This window comes from Neovison vison, chromosome 2 (assembly GCF_020171115.1).
Source record: "Neovison vison isolate M4711 chromosome 2, ASM_NN_V1, whole genome shotgun sequence".
In the NCBI taxonomy this organism is placed as follows: Eukaryota; Metazoa; Chordata; class Mammalia; order Carnivora; family Mustelidae; genus Neogale; species Neogale vison.
The window spans coordinates 20,003,827-20,018,479 of record NC_058092.1 but is presented as its reverse complement, the minus strand read 5'-3'; the positions used below and the strand labels follow the sequence as shown (position 1 = coordinate 20,018,479).

The 14,653-nt window shown below is 48.5% G+C and overlaps 1 protein-coding gene across 1 annotated transcript; it reads left to right on the top strand.

The window, feature by feature from the left end:
• Window positions 1-10,204: 10,204 nt before the first annotated feature.
• Window positions 10,205-11,829, top strand: NR0B2 (nuclear receptor subfamily 0 group B member 2). Its single transcript, XM_044236340.1, has 2 exons — window positions 10,205-10,745; window positions 11,531-11,829. Exons 1-2 carry the CDS (start codon window positions 10,205-10,207, stop codon window positions 11,827-11,829), a joined length of 840 nt encoding a protein of 279 aa, XP_044092275.1.
• Window positions 11,830-14,653: the final 2,824 nt, after the last annotated feature.

The window sequence follows — 14,653 nt, the reverse complement described above, 5'->3', positions numbered from 1 at the left end:
AGATGATTGGAGCTTTCCAGAAAACCCTGAGCTACGTTCTGGTGGAGTTGAAAAAAAGGACAAACGGCGCGTCTGCCTCTAGAGTAATTTACCATTTTATAGAACGGTGGAACTGGAAATGTCTTTAGTTATCTCCTCCAATGTTTCCATGAGGCAATGGAGGCCCAGAAAGAAGGCGCTTGTCTGAAGGATAGCCTACCTCTGTCATCATGGCCAGGACCAGCTTCTTGGAATTACAAACTGTAGAGTCGCGCGGGCCTCGGTCTTGAAAGTGCTCCGTGCTTGGTTTTAATGTTCTTCTGATGCAGTGCTGAAAATCTTAATTTTTGAACAAGAGACAACACGTTTTGCACTGGGCTCTGCAAATTATGTAATGGTTGCTGTATATGACCTTCACTTTTATTAATGTGGGGGACATGTCCCAGCTATCTAAGGCCAACCCCTCCATGTTTGCAGTGAATTTAATCATCTTAGTCTTGTTACTATCCCCCCTTTTTTTTTAATTTAAAATTTCCTGCATCACAAATTTCTTCTAGATCATTCCCTTCAACTTACAAACATGCTCTAATGTCATTCTTTTTTTTTCTTTTTTTTTTACTATTCTGTGACCCCCTTTTCTCTTTCTACCACCACAATTTTCAGTTCTCGTTTTCAGCAAAAGTTGAAAACATTGCTATACTTATCTTTTCCCTTTGTTACCTTCCATCTTTCCTCAGTTTATTCTAATTAGTTATTTCTGAAAAGACCAGCCAAGGGTACAATGACCTTGTGTTGCCAAAGCCCATGGATCACTATTATTTTCCTCAACTTCTCAGCTGCATTTGACTTAGTTCACCCCTTCTTCTAGAAACATTTTTTGGGGGGTGCCTGGGTGGTTCATTTAGTTAAGCATCTGCGTTTGGCTCAGGTCATGGTCCCAGGATCCTGGAATTGAGCCACTGGGTCAGGCTCTCTGCTCAGCAGGGAGTCTGCCTCTCCCTCTACCCGTTTCTCCCTCTCCCTCTGCCTGCTGCTGCTCCTGCTTGTGTGTTCTCTCCCTCGCTACCAAATAAATAAAACCTTAAGAAATAAACACTCCCCCCCCTTAGGCTTCTGATAATGGAATTGTGTTCCCCAAAATTCATATGTTGAAACCCCCAATGTGACATTTTGGAGAAAGGGCCATTTAAAGAGGTAATTATGGTTGAATGAATTCACAAGGATGGGGTCCTAATCACAACTGAAAGAGTGTCCTTACAAGAAGAGGAAGAGATCCCCAGGAAATCATGGGTACACAAAGGAAAGGCCATGGGTGGCAGCCTTCTGCAAGCCCAAGAGGGAGGCTGTGTGAGAAAACAAACACTTGATCCTGGACTTCCAGCCTCCTGAACTGAGAAAATACACTTCTGTTGCATAAGTCACAATGTCTGGGCTATTTTGTTATGGCAGCCCTCGCAAACTACTGGAGCTTCTATGTCACCACACTGACCTGGTTTTCTTTCCACTGCACTAACACTTTCTCAGTGTCCTCTTCTACCTAGACTAGTAAATGTTGGTGGCTCTGTCCTTTGCTCTCTCCTCTTCCCTCTCTACACTTTTTTCTTAGGTGATTTCATGGTATGTCTGGCCTGGACCTTGCCTGAGCTCCTGGTTCTTCTACCTACCTCCTGGACAACTCCCCTTGATGATTGATAGGTATCTCAAAACTTGCCTTGGCTTTGGGAAGGTGATGAAGTTCTGGAGACACATGGTGGTGGTGGTTACACAACAATGCAAATGTACTTAATGCCACTGAACTATATACTTAAAAATGGTTAAAATGGTAAATTTAACGTATATTTTACTACAATAAAGAAATTTATAATTTTATGAGACAATATGAAATTTGAACTCTGACTAGGAATTTGATTATATTGAAGAATGATTGTTTTAAAAAAAACTAACATGGCCAACATCGATATTGTCCACCCACACACAAATTAATTCCTCCCCAAATCCCCACTGAGTAAGATGGCCCCTTCTAGCACCAATTTGCCCAAGCCCAAAGCTCCACTCATCCACCTGTTTGCACAGGCCAGAATCTAGTCTCATCTAATCCATGCCTTGTCAGCTTTTCCTCCAAACTATATCCTCTGTCCCCTTCTCACCTTGCTGTGTGAAGCAAGGTGTTGTTACTCTAGTCCAAACCAGCATCAACTCTCACATCCTAGCTTGTCCCCTACCTCCTTTCTTGTCCCTTCCTGGTCCATCCTCTACTCAGCAGCCTAAGCAATTCTTCTAAAAGATAAGCCAGAGCTTATTACTCTTTTGCTTAAAATTAGCTCTTATGGATTGCCACTGCATTCAGGGTAAGTTCCAAACTCCCAACCATGATCTCTGAGGAGTCACACCATCAAGGCCCTGTCCACCTCTCCAGATACTCTTTGTCCCAGGATCCCCTTCACTCACCAGGCTCCCTCGTTGGCTTCTTTCCCTTCCTCCGATGCTCTGTCCTAGTTCTGAGGCCTTTGCCAGTCAACTTCTTTCTGTCCATCAGGTCTCAACCGAAATGCCACTTCTTCTGTGAGGCCTTTTACTAACCCTGATGTACAGATTAAGTCTCTACCTCCATGATTCTTGCTTTCAAAATTCCTTGTGCTCATCCTCTGTAATTACTTGTATATTACTTATAGCTGGCCCCTCAGTTAGTCTGAGGGCTCTGTACACAAGGGGAGCAAACGTGGGCACCCCGGCCATAGGATTGCAAAGCATTTTCATGTGCATTATCTTATGGGGTGCCCTTTAATTTCACAGATGACACCCACCCAGTGCCTGACACACAGTAGATGCTCAATAAACCTCAGTCATTATAATTCTTGGGATGATGATGACTGTTGCTCCTGCTTGGGTAGGAACCCCTTCATCCCTTTGTCATTTGAGGATTAACTGAGATCACTGCAGTGAAAATACTTTGTAAACCAGAGAGTGCTGTACAGGGAGAGCGTTGTCAGGAACTTTTCCTCCAGAAAGCCTTCCAGATTCAAGTTACTCTGCCAAGCTGCCCCATTTTAGCATCCTTGTCCATTGTTGATGTGGGTGTCCCACATCCCCTTTTGGAACTACTGAAATCAGGACTGTCTCTCCCTTCTCAGAATGGGGACCCCTCAGGGCTGGCCTGTGTCTCTCCAACAGACTGAAGACTCCCCCTTGAATGGGGACTCCCGAAGGTTGACCTGTGTTTCTGCCTTCAGAATGAAGGCAGGACCCGGGCAGAGGGTTGCTGATGGGCCATCTCCCCCACAGAGGCCTCCCACTCCCTTGAGAGGATAGCTCAGTCATGCCCCAGGCTGAGAGAGCCCTGCTGAGGCTGTTCCTTGTCCTCCAGGACCGCCACAACTGACACCTTGGCCTTCAGGCCACACACAATGCTCAGAAAACACAGTTCTCCACTGATTTTGTGCAAACAAAAACAAACAAACAAACAAACAAAAATGCAAGATGAAACCTGGGGTGTCCAGCTTTACCATACACACCCTGCCCCCAGCCGAGAGATCTCTCTTCTCTGGGTCTCCTCCTCAACTGCCTCCTCTAGAAAATGCGGGTGAGACCAACAACAATAGTGACGACCACTGCCCTTCCTTCACAGAGCACTGGCTGTGTGCCAAGTTCTTTGTCTCTTGGTGTCCTGACAAACACCCAGAAAAGATGCTACTAGGGGTAGATTTTCCATGAAGCTTCACTTGTACATCCAAGGTCTTGGGAGAGACCCAGCAATGTTTTCTAGATAGACAGATGTAGATATAGCCTTGTATGTTATATTTTATATAATACATATGTATTCTTTTTAATTTGCAAAAATTTTATTTATTTATTTGACAGAGAGAGACAGGCAGTGATAGAGGAACACAAGCTGGGGAAGTGGGAGAAGGAGAAGCAGGCTTCCCACTGATCACGGAGCCCGATGTGGGGCTTGATCCCAGAACCCTGGGATTATGACCTGAGCCCAAGGCAGGGGCTTAAGGACTGAGCCACCCAGGTGCCCCACAAAAATAAAATTTTAAAACTACAATTGCTTAAGACCACCCTTTCTATCCACCCTATCCCACTTCCCAATATGAATGATTCCCAAGACACCTGGAAGTACGTGGGTGGTGGGGGAGAAAGAAGGATCTGTAAAGAGCAAGAAGCCAATCTCTGCAAAATTCTTTCAATCATCACTAAATTGTCTGTCATTTAATAGTGACGCCAACTCAGGAAGGAAGTTCTCTCCTATAAGGAATATGCAGCCTACACAACTACAAATACTCCATGCATATCTTTCTTTTTTGATAGTAATTACACAAAGTAGAATTTATCAAAATTCTGACTACACACCTCTAAGCACTACTACAAGTATCAGAAACATCTATGTGTGAAATGGCATGTTTACATATCCTGGCTATCAAGAAGAAAACATGTTTATATTACTAAAAAAAAGAGAGAGAGAGAGAGAGAAGAAAACATGGTTTTTTAAAAAGATGTATTTATTTACTTAAGACAGAGTGAGAGAGAGACAGCACATGCAAGCAGGGAGAAGGGTAGAGGGAGCGGGAGAGAGAATCCACAAGCAGACTCCCTGCTAAGCATGGAACCTGATGCAGAGCTCAATCCTAGGACCCTGAGATCATGACCTGAGCAGAAACCAAGAGTCGGTCGCTTAACTGACGGGGCCACCCAGGTGCTCCTAAAACTTGTTTTTGATCAACCATGCAAGAGGAAAGACAGAATCATCTCTCCATTTCCACTGGAGAATTTTACTTTTAAGATTCATGGACAATTTTACTTCTTCACCTTCCTTCTTGTCCTGAAAATTTCAGTCCTGAAACTATTAAGCAGAGCAGAACAGGAGGGAAGCATGTGACCGAGGGGGAGGGAGCCACTGTGGCCCAGAGCAAAAGTCAGAGCCCCAGCAGGGTAAAGAGGGTGTCCACATGGCATGGGGTCCAGCAAAGTGAAGAAGGTGTCCCTGAGTGGGAGGGGGCATCCTGACACAAGGTATTAGAGCCCAAGTGGGGTGAGGAGGGCATTTCATAGGGGATGGGGTTGTGGCAAAGATGGGAGATTGGTTAGAAATAGGGATTGATCCAAAAAGTGAACGAATTCAGAATAACGGAAGCCAGATTTCTTGGTGTTGAGGAAGGGAGGTATAAATACAGAAGGGGGGGACCTAGAATGAACCCCCGCATATGGATTAGAATTTCAGGTGATAGTCTGAACTAAAAAAAATTTTTAGTATGTATAAATAGACATAGAAATAAATATAACTGGGGGCATGCCTGGGTGGCTCAATCGGTTAAGCATCTGCCTTCAGCTCAGGTCATGATCCCGAGGTCCTGGGATCGAGTCCTGCATGAGCAAGGAGCCTGCTTCTCTCTCTGTCTCCTACTCCCCCCTGTTTGTGTGCATTCTCCCTCTTTCTCTCTCACCAAATAAATAAATAAAATATTTCAAAAAATATATAACTGTAAATTGTGTGTGTGTGTGTTTAGACTCCTTAACTCTGGAAGGGCCTGAGAAGCGTGACACCTTCATAACATTGAGTAGGTCTTGGTTTCTAATTATCATCCTGGCACCCAGATCATGGTTTTTAAATAATATTCCACTCCATTAAAAATTGGAATCAGAGGGCGCCTGGGTGGCTCAGTGGGTTAAGCCGCTGCCTTCGGCTCAGGTCATGATCTCAGGGTCCTGGGATCGAGGCCCGCATCGGGCTCTCTGCTCAGCAGGGAGCCTGCTTCCTCCTCTCTCTCTGCCTGCCTCTCTGCCTGCTTGTGATCTCTCTCTGTCAAATAAATAAATAAAACCTTTAAAAAAAATTGGAATCAGAGATTCTTGGAGTACTGGTCGATTCTAGGGGCTTGAAAAGAGGTATCTTCTTCTTTTTTTTTTTAAGATTTTATTTATTTATATGACAGACAGAGATCACAAGCAGGCAGAGCAGCAGGCAGAGAGAGAGGGGGATCAGGCTCCCCGCTGAGCAGAAAGCCTGATGCGGGGCCGATCCCAGGACCCCGGGATCATGACCCGAGCCGAAGGCAGAGGTCCAACCCACTGAGCCACCCAGGCGCCCCAAGAGGTATCTTCTTATATCAGAAAACAAAAGATGGGGGCGCTGTGCAGGGAGCCCAGTGGGGAGTCTGCTTATCCCTCTCCCTCTGCTCCTCTCCCTGTTCATGTTCTCTCGCTAGCTCGCTCAAACAAATAAAATCTTTGAAAAATAATAAATAAATAAATAAATAAATAAATAAAACATTCAAACTAGGAGACAGTATGCCCAGGGAAACCTGGGTGGCTCAGTCCTTAAGTGTCTTCCTTTGGCTCAGGTCGTGATCCCAAGGTCCTGGGATCAAGCCCGGCATCAAGCTCACTACTCAACGGGAAGCCTGCTTCTCCCTCTCCCACTCCTCCTCCGTGTGTTCCCTCTCTCACTGTCTCTCTCTATCAAAATAAATAAAATATTTTTTTTTAAAAAAGGTATATCTGGGGGCGCCTGGGTGGCTCAGTGGGTTAAGCCGCTGCCTTCGGTTCGGGTCATGATCTCAGGGTCCTGGGATCGAGTCCCTCATCTGGCTCTCTGCTCAGCAGGGAGCCTGCTTCCCTTCCTCTCTCTCTGCCTACTTGTGATCTCTTGCTGTCAAATAAATAAATAAAATCTTAAAAAAAAAAGGTATATCTGCATAGTTTCAAAATACCTCCTCACAAACTACCAATTCCTTATAAAGGGAAAAGAGTAAGTAAGTGGAGAAGCCTGGCAGACATCAAGTGACCAAAGTGAAACACGGGACAGATGGAAATATGTCCTACCTAATAAAATGTATCAAAAAGAACACAACAGTGGGGTGCCTGGGTGGCTCATCAGTTGAGCATCTGACTCTTGATTTCAGCTCAGGTCATGAGCTCATGGTCATGAGATCAAGCCCCATGTTGGGCTCCACACAGTACAGAGTCGGCTTGTCCCTCACCTCTGCTCTCCCCCCACCCACTTTCTCTCTCTCTCAAATAAATAAGATGTTTAAAAAGAAAAAAAATGGGGCACCTGGGGGGCTGAGTCGGTAAGCCTCTGACTCTTGGTATCAACTCAGGTCATGATCCCATGGGTAGTAAGATCAAGCCCCATGGAGGGGGGAGGCCCTCTACTTGCGGCAGAGGGTCTGCTTGAAGATTCTCTCCGCCACCCTCCGAATAAATAAATAAATAAATATTTTTAAAAAGTTTTAAAATTTTATTTATTTATTTGACAGAGAGAGACAGAGACAGAGACAGAGATCACAAGTAGACAGAGAGGCAGGCAGAGAGAGAGGGGGAAGCAGGCTCCCCACTGAGCAGAGAGCCTGATTCGGAGCTTAACCCACTGAGCCACCCAGGCACCCTGTAGAGGAATGTTCTTAAACGCAGGAATTATACACTCAAGTATTTGAAAGCAATGGGCAGCGGGTTGGCAATTTACTCTCAAATGGTTCAAGTTGAAAAAAACTCCCTGTACTGTACTTGCAACCTTTCTGTGTTTGTGATGGTTTCAAAATAAATCTCATGTGAAGAGGCAAGCAAAAATGCGCAGCTAAAACAAATAGGCAAATATCATCAATAATTAATTAAAGTATTTTGATTTTCAGTCAGCTTATTTTAGTTTGTGATTGGTCATAATTTGTTTGATCATTTTATTTTCTTTATTTTTAAAGGTTTTATTTATTTACTTGACAGAGAGGAGAGCACAAGCAGGCAGAGAGGCAGACAGAGAGGGAGAAGCAGGCTCCCCGCTGAGCAGGGAGCCAGTCCCAGGACCCTGGGATCATGACCTGAGCCGAAGGCAGACGTGTTTTTTTTTTTTTTAAAGATTTTACCTATTTATTCGACAGAGAGATAGATATTACAAGTAAGCAGACAGAGAGAGAGGGAGAAGCAGGCTTCCCGCTGAGCAAGGAGCCTGGATGCGGGGCTCGATCTCAGGACCCCGAGACCATGACCCGAGCCGAAGGCAGACGCTTAATGACTGAGCCACCCAGGCACCCCCGAAGGCACACTTTAATCAACTGACCCATCCAGGTGCCCCTATGTTATTTTAAAGATCTTTTTTTTAGGGGCGCCTGAGTGGCTCAGTGGGTTAAGCCTCTGCCTTTGGCTCAGGTCATGATCTCAGGGTCCTGGGGTCAAGTCCTGCATCGGGCTCTCTGCTTGGCGGGGAGCCTGCTTCCTCCTCTCTCTCTCTCTCTCTCTCTCTGCTTGCCTCTCTGCCTACTTGTGGTCTCTCTCTCTGTCAAATAAATAAATAAATATTTTTTTAAGAAAGATTTTTTTTTTATTTTTAAGTAATCTCAACACCCAACCTGCAGCTTGAACTCTCTGCCCCAAGAACAAAAATCAACCTGCTCTACCAACTGAACTAGCCAGGTGGCCCACGCCTCCATTTTCTCATTTTAAATATTCACTTTCATTCCTGATTTTCTATTCCTGAAGAGGGAACCGCTAAATTGTATAAGTGTCAGGCTCCATAAAACTGCTATCCACTATTGGCCTTTTTTTGTGCCTTTTGAAGATGAGGGAACTGAGGCACAGAAATATAAAGTGACTTGTCCAATGGTCATTAAGTGATAAAGCAGAATTAGAACCCAGGCAGTATGACTCCAGAGTCTCCGTGGAGGGAACTCCGAAGACTCAGGGAGATAAAAGGATAGGAGAGTAACTTCGAAAGTGAAAGGATTAAGATCACTCACAATCAAATGAAAGATGCACACGTGTTCGTCTGCTGGGCCTTGGTTCCCTCAGGCAGAGGAGAGGGAGGAGGAAAGTCCTCTCACCGTTTGCCAGAGACTGCTTGGCATTTCAAGGCCAAGACCTCACTTTGCTATTGTCCCAGATGAAGCACCTGAGGCCCACAGGGATCAGCCCAAGGTCACACACCTGTAAATGATAGAGCCAGGAGCCAGTGCCAAGGGTGGTGATGGCTGCCCGACAGTGTGCTAGCAGAAGGCTTGCCAAGCTGGGCTTGCCAAGGTCCACGGACACGACACAGCCGAGGACCTTCCCACCCTCTCTCACACCGCATGCCCCACCATCCAGAGACAGACGCCCAGGACAGATTTGCCATGTGGCTGGCAGCAGCGCAACATGTCTGCCCAGATGATAAGTAGGCAACGTCTGTAGACCAGGCAGCTTCAAGGTGGGGACCCAGGTGGCCACTAGCTCTGGGAAACTTAGGTCACACAGCTTGGGCCGCACCACTGGGCCAGTGGGTCTAGGGGAACAAACAAGGACTTTAGAGTCAGACAGATCTGGGCTCTGGTCCTTCTAAATGTGCTGCCAAAGCGAGCACTGGGCTCTGGTCCTTCTTAGTGGTGTGACCTTGGGCAAGTCACTTCACCTCTTTGAGCTTCAAAAAGTAAGAATCTTGCCTCCTGGGGAAGCTCTAAGGATTAGAACAGGAAGGGCATACAGCAGGCGCTCAGTAAATAGCAGCCGTTCTTCATTAGCATTCTGCTAGGACTTCTCAGCAGATACAGCCTTTCAGGAACTTTCGGAATCCAAGCTGAGGAGAGAGAGTTCTTAAGGACCTTATTTCTGCAGGGCCCCCAGAACTGGAGTCAGGGGAGGGAGGCCTCCTAGCCTGCACAGTGGGCAAAGTCCTCCCAGCCCCCTAGGGTCCTGGCTCCCTTCCCCATAGCCTGTTCCTTACCAACAACAGGAGCAAAGCCCCAAGGTTAGGCAAACAAGTCAGTGATAAGGCACTTCCAGGTTGGGCCTTGCATTCAAGGTTCGTCCAGCTCCGGGGCTGGCTTCCAAGCTTAGTGAGAGTCCTGCAGGCACCAGTAGGGACACCTGCAATGGCCACCTGCTGATTGTGCTCCTGAGGCCTTGGTGCCCTGGTACAGCCCGGGTTAATGACCCTGTTTATTCACTTGAGTCATCCGATAAGGGGCAGCGCGGCGGGCGGGCAGGTGGCCCTGTGTCCTGCACAGGGTGCTTCATTGACTGAGGCAGTATCAGCGCCACGTGGAACTCCCAAAACCTCCTCCCCTGCCACTTCCCCACCAATCCTGCAGGCCGGTGCAGTATTTTTTTTTTTTTTCAATGAACATGACTTCTGGAGTCAAGGTTGTCAGGCCATCCCCTCCACTCCACCGTCCCTCCCACTGGGGATATATATATAGCACCCAGTGGGGCAGAGCGGAGGGTGGGAGGGCCAGGAGGAAGGAAGAGCAGCTCCTCAACCATGAGCTCCAGCCAGCCAGGGACCTGCCCATGCCAGGGTGCTGCAGGCCGCCCAGCCATTCTGTACGCGCTTCTGAGCCCTAGCCTCAGGGCTAGGCCCTCTGTGCCCCCGGCTCGGAGTCACTGCCTGTGCAGACAGCATCGGCCCGTCCGGTTGTGCGCTCCGCATCGCACCTGCCGGGAGGCCTTGGATGTTCTGGCCAGGACGGTAGGCTTCCTCAGGAATCTGCCGGCCTTCTGCCAGCTGCCCCCTCAGGATCAGCAGCGGCTGCTGCGGGGCTGCTGGGGCCCCCTCTTCCTGCTGGGGTTGGCCCAAGACACCGTGACTTTCGAGGTGGCTGAGGCCCCGGTCCCCAGCATACTCAAGAAGATCTTGCTGGAGGAGCCCAGTAGCAGCACAGGCGGCGGCCAGCTGCCGGATCGGCCCCAACCCTCAATGGCAGCGGTGCAGTGGCTTCGGGGCTGCCTGGAGTCCTTCTGGAGCCTGGAGCTGGGCCCCAAGGAATATGCCTTCCTGAAAGAGACCATCCTCTTCAATCCTGGTGAGCTTCCAGACACTCCTGGATGGGGGCCCAGCCGGGAAGGCACCTTCTGAGGGCTTGACACCCGTTATCTCTTTGGGTCCTCATTATCTCTGAAAGTCACCTGACAAAAGAGGCTCAGAGAGGTTAAGTGAATTGCTGAAGGTCACACAGCCTCATAGAGCCAACACAGGGATGGGAATTCAGGTTTATTCACTCCAGAGGCTGGTCCTTGCCACTCTGCTTAAGAAACTTGCCCTTGACCCTCCGGGAAGGTGGGCAGACACAACTGTGCCTCAGGCACAGGTAAAACTCTGTGGGTTCAGAAAGACCCCATAGAGAAGAATGAAAATGTAAGATAAAAATTCCTCACCAAAAAGACCTCATGGAATATATAAACTATAGTAACAATACTAGTGATAGTAATGAATATTCATATTACATTCACCATATGCTAGGCCCAGTTAAAAGGGTTTTGCAGATACTAGCTGATGTAAACTTCCTAACATGCCTAGGAGATAGGTGTTATTATCCCCATTTTACAGATGAGGAAACCGAGGCACAGATATTAATTTATCTGAGGTCATGCAGCTAATAAGTGACAGCATAGGATTCAAAAAGGCAGCCTGACTCTTAACCATTACTCTGGGCTGCCCCATAAAAGGACCAATAAATAAATAAATAAATAAATAAATGGAAGAGGTAGTAATGGGGCCTCAAAGACAAAACCAGTGACCTCAGGTCTTGGGTCCCAGGTACCTGGGAGTGGGGTACTCAGCGGCCCTCTTCCCCCTCTCTGCCCACAGACGTGCCAGGCCTCCATGCCTCCTCCCACATCGGACACCTGCAGCAAGAGGCTCACCATGCACTGTGGGAGGTCCTGGAGCCCTGCTGCTCCGCTGGCCAAGGCCGCTTGGCCCGTGTCCTCCTCACAGCCTCCACTCTCAAGTCCATCTCACCCAGCCTGCTTGGGGACCTCTTCTTCCGCCCGATCATTGGAGACATTGACATCGCTGGCCTCCTTGAGGACATGCTTTTGCTGAGCCAACCTATTCCAGCCCAGGCTGAGATCAAGTGTAGGTGGGGCAGAGGCTGGCAGCCCTGACTTGGGCCAGATGTTCCCAGGGGTGACCCAGTGCTCCCGGGATGGGGGGCAGTCTGTATAGGCAGGCTTCAGCTCCCCTGGAATAAGCTGGCTGTGGCCCAACAAGATGGGCTCTGGGTCCCCTCCCTCACCACAACCCCTCTTGGCCTTTCTTGGTTTGACATGGTGCTCCAGCTGTCTGGCCATCCCTTAGTGGTCCTCAGAGCCTCTGGGCCAAGACTCCTGACCTCTCCTGAGATGGGGATGGAAGCTTAGATTACTCATTGGGACAAGAGTCCTACTGACTTTGTACAGAAGTGATTTAAGTTATTGGTTTTTGTAATAAAAGGCATGACACCCTTGGAGCCTGACCCTGTAATTTGTACATGTGGAAGGGACTGTCCCACCTCCAGGGTCCACCCTGCCCCTATCAGAAGAAGTTTGAGAGGAAAGAGCCATAAGGAGCACTGGAGCCAGGCTTCAGGGAACTGGGATATTAGTTTCTCAGAGTGGGAGGATTATTCCATTTGGAGGAATGAGATTTATTTTGCACAGGTCTGAATCCAGGGCAGAGGATCAGTTCAGGCCTCCTAACTTCTTTGCCTTTATCTTTGGGGGGGTGTCATTTCCCTATCTCCAAGTCCCCCAGTGAACCCTCCCTTGGCTTCTGACCCCTGCAGGCTCCCTCTCTCCTGTGTCAGATCACAGCCAGTAAGAAATACGAAGCAGCCCATTACCATATGGAAACAGGCAAGATCACTGGAATTTCTGCAGTTGGGATCCTTCACATCCCCATTCCTGCAGGTGACAGAAGAAGACAGTCCACTCTGTCTCAATGGCAGGAGCAAGGGCACTCAGGGCTGGCCTGGTGCAGCTGCATGGAGGTCAAGGCCTCCCAAAGTTTAGCTGCCACCTTAGCTGTTAAAGTCTGAGACTCTTCCATGGCACTTGATTCACAGCTATGGCCCTGAGCCCTCCTGAGTTCCCACTTCCATGGCCCCTCTGTCCCAGTCCTTCTCCTGGAATCCAACCTTGTGAGCCAGCAAACAGAGAGGTGGTGTCTGGCATCTCGGCAGCCTCCAGAACTGCTCCATTCAGTGTGTGGCTTGTGTCTGTTCTGACAGGTCAATGTCTGCGCCTTCCTGTTGGTTAATGATCTTGAATATCACCCAGGTTGGGGTGAATGACCTGCAGGTAGGAGGGAATGATAACAACACACATGCCTACAGGACCCCCTTGCACGTCTCCCCCTTTCTTTAGCAGTAAGGCCCCTGCCCATACCAGTCCCACCCCCGTCATCACCAGTTTGGATCCTCTTCATGGGGCCAAGTTAATTATTGCTCAATGCGAGGTCATTCACTCAGGGACAACAGTCGAAGAGTTGTCATTCAGGACTCTTCTGAAGGCCCCCAGGATAGGACAATGCCCTCGTGCCGGCAGCAAGGGCACCCCTGTCCCTTACCCAATCAGCCACTCACCACTCAGACACCAGAGTGACAGAAACATACAGCTCACACCACACACACACAACTCAGACCTACAACTCTCTCTCTGTCCATCCTACACACACACACACACACACACACACACACACACACGTCAAGACATACAAGTCAGACACACTTACAAAGACCCATAAAAAAGACCCACCATCCACCCACACGCAGCATGGAAATGCACAGCCAAGATACACGCACTCAGTGACATACAGCAGACACACACACATGACAATAGACACCCGCATGGAAGCCAGATGTTCACACACTCATCCCTATGCCCAAGGGCGGGGCACACAATATGGGGACACCCTCATACTGGGGCATGTTCTCCATTTTCTGTATGTCACAAGAGAAAGAAAAGGGGCCCCCAATGTAAGCCGACCGATGTCTCCACATCTTCAGGGTCTACCCAGAGCCTGCTAATCCAGACCACACTGCTCTTCTTGGTATTTGGGGCCTCAACTAACCAATCACCCCCTTGCCCCATGGTGACCCCAACGTCTACCTTCCTCTCAGACAGGTCATCCCCTGTTCAACAGCTCCCCCAAGCCAGGACCTAATCAAAGTCCCAAATAGAAGCATCTTTTAAAGCCCAGAGCAGGCCTTGCTGTCTTCAGCTCCCTAACCTTCCGCCAGCACTCCCAGACTCAGAGCTCAGGCCCCTAGGCCCCTCTCCCTGCCTGCCCTTGCTAGGACTTGGACACACCCTGCCCATCTCACCACGCAGATGCAGGAGGGAACTCTTCCAAGAGCAGCTGCCTTGTCTCTCCAAAGGAGTCAAATCCAGAGGATTCGGGGGGGTTCAGGTCATTCTTTTATATTCCTTTACTAACCCGCCCCCATTAGTGTACTGTTGCACCTCTCTGAACCTGAGGCTGAATCTTCCTGCCCCTCACCCTCTCCCTCCCCCTACCTTGAACAGCCACTAGAAAGGGCTCCTCTCCACTACCCACCCCAGCCTTTCCCCTCAACTTATCTAATGTTTCTATCAACTCAAGAGCTTCCCTGATTAGCACTGCCTTGCTCCTTTGCAAACGTCTCCCATGTCCCCTTCACGTGGTTGGGAAGCTACACTTCTGCTTCTCGTCTGTATCTCCTGTGCCCTGTGCCCTAGCCAAACCTTCTGCAAGGAAAATCAAGACAAATCTAGCAAAACTAAAGAGAAAGTTATAATACAATAAGAAAATGGATGCTTTCTCCATGAGACAAAAGTGGGGGACTGTGTCTCCATTAACAGCAGCTTAGAAGTGGGAACCGTGCCTCATCAGCCAGAGAGGGTAGAGAAGGAAACAGGCTCTGACAGTGTATGCAACTTACTCAGTGTTTGGACCGATCACTACCTGTGC

Bases quoted from the DNA above. Each gene is read 5' to 3' on its own strand.
- NR0B2 (XM_044236340.1), top strand. From the start codon at position 10,205: ATGAGCTCCAGCCAGCCAGGGACCTGCCCATGCCAGGGTGCTGCAGGC. The intron at 10,746-11,530 runs GTGAGCTTCCAG...CTCTGCCCACAG, and splicing joins GACCATCCTCTTCAATCCTG to ACGTGCCAGGCCTCCATGCC.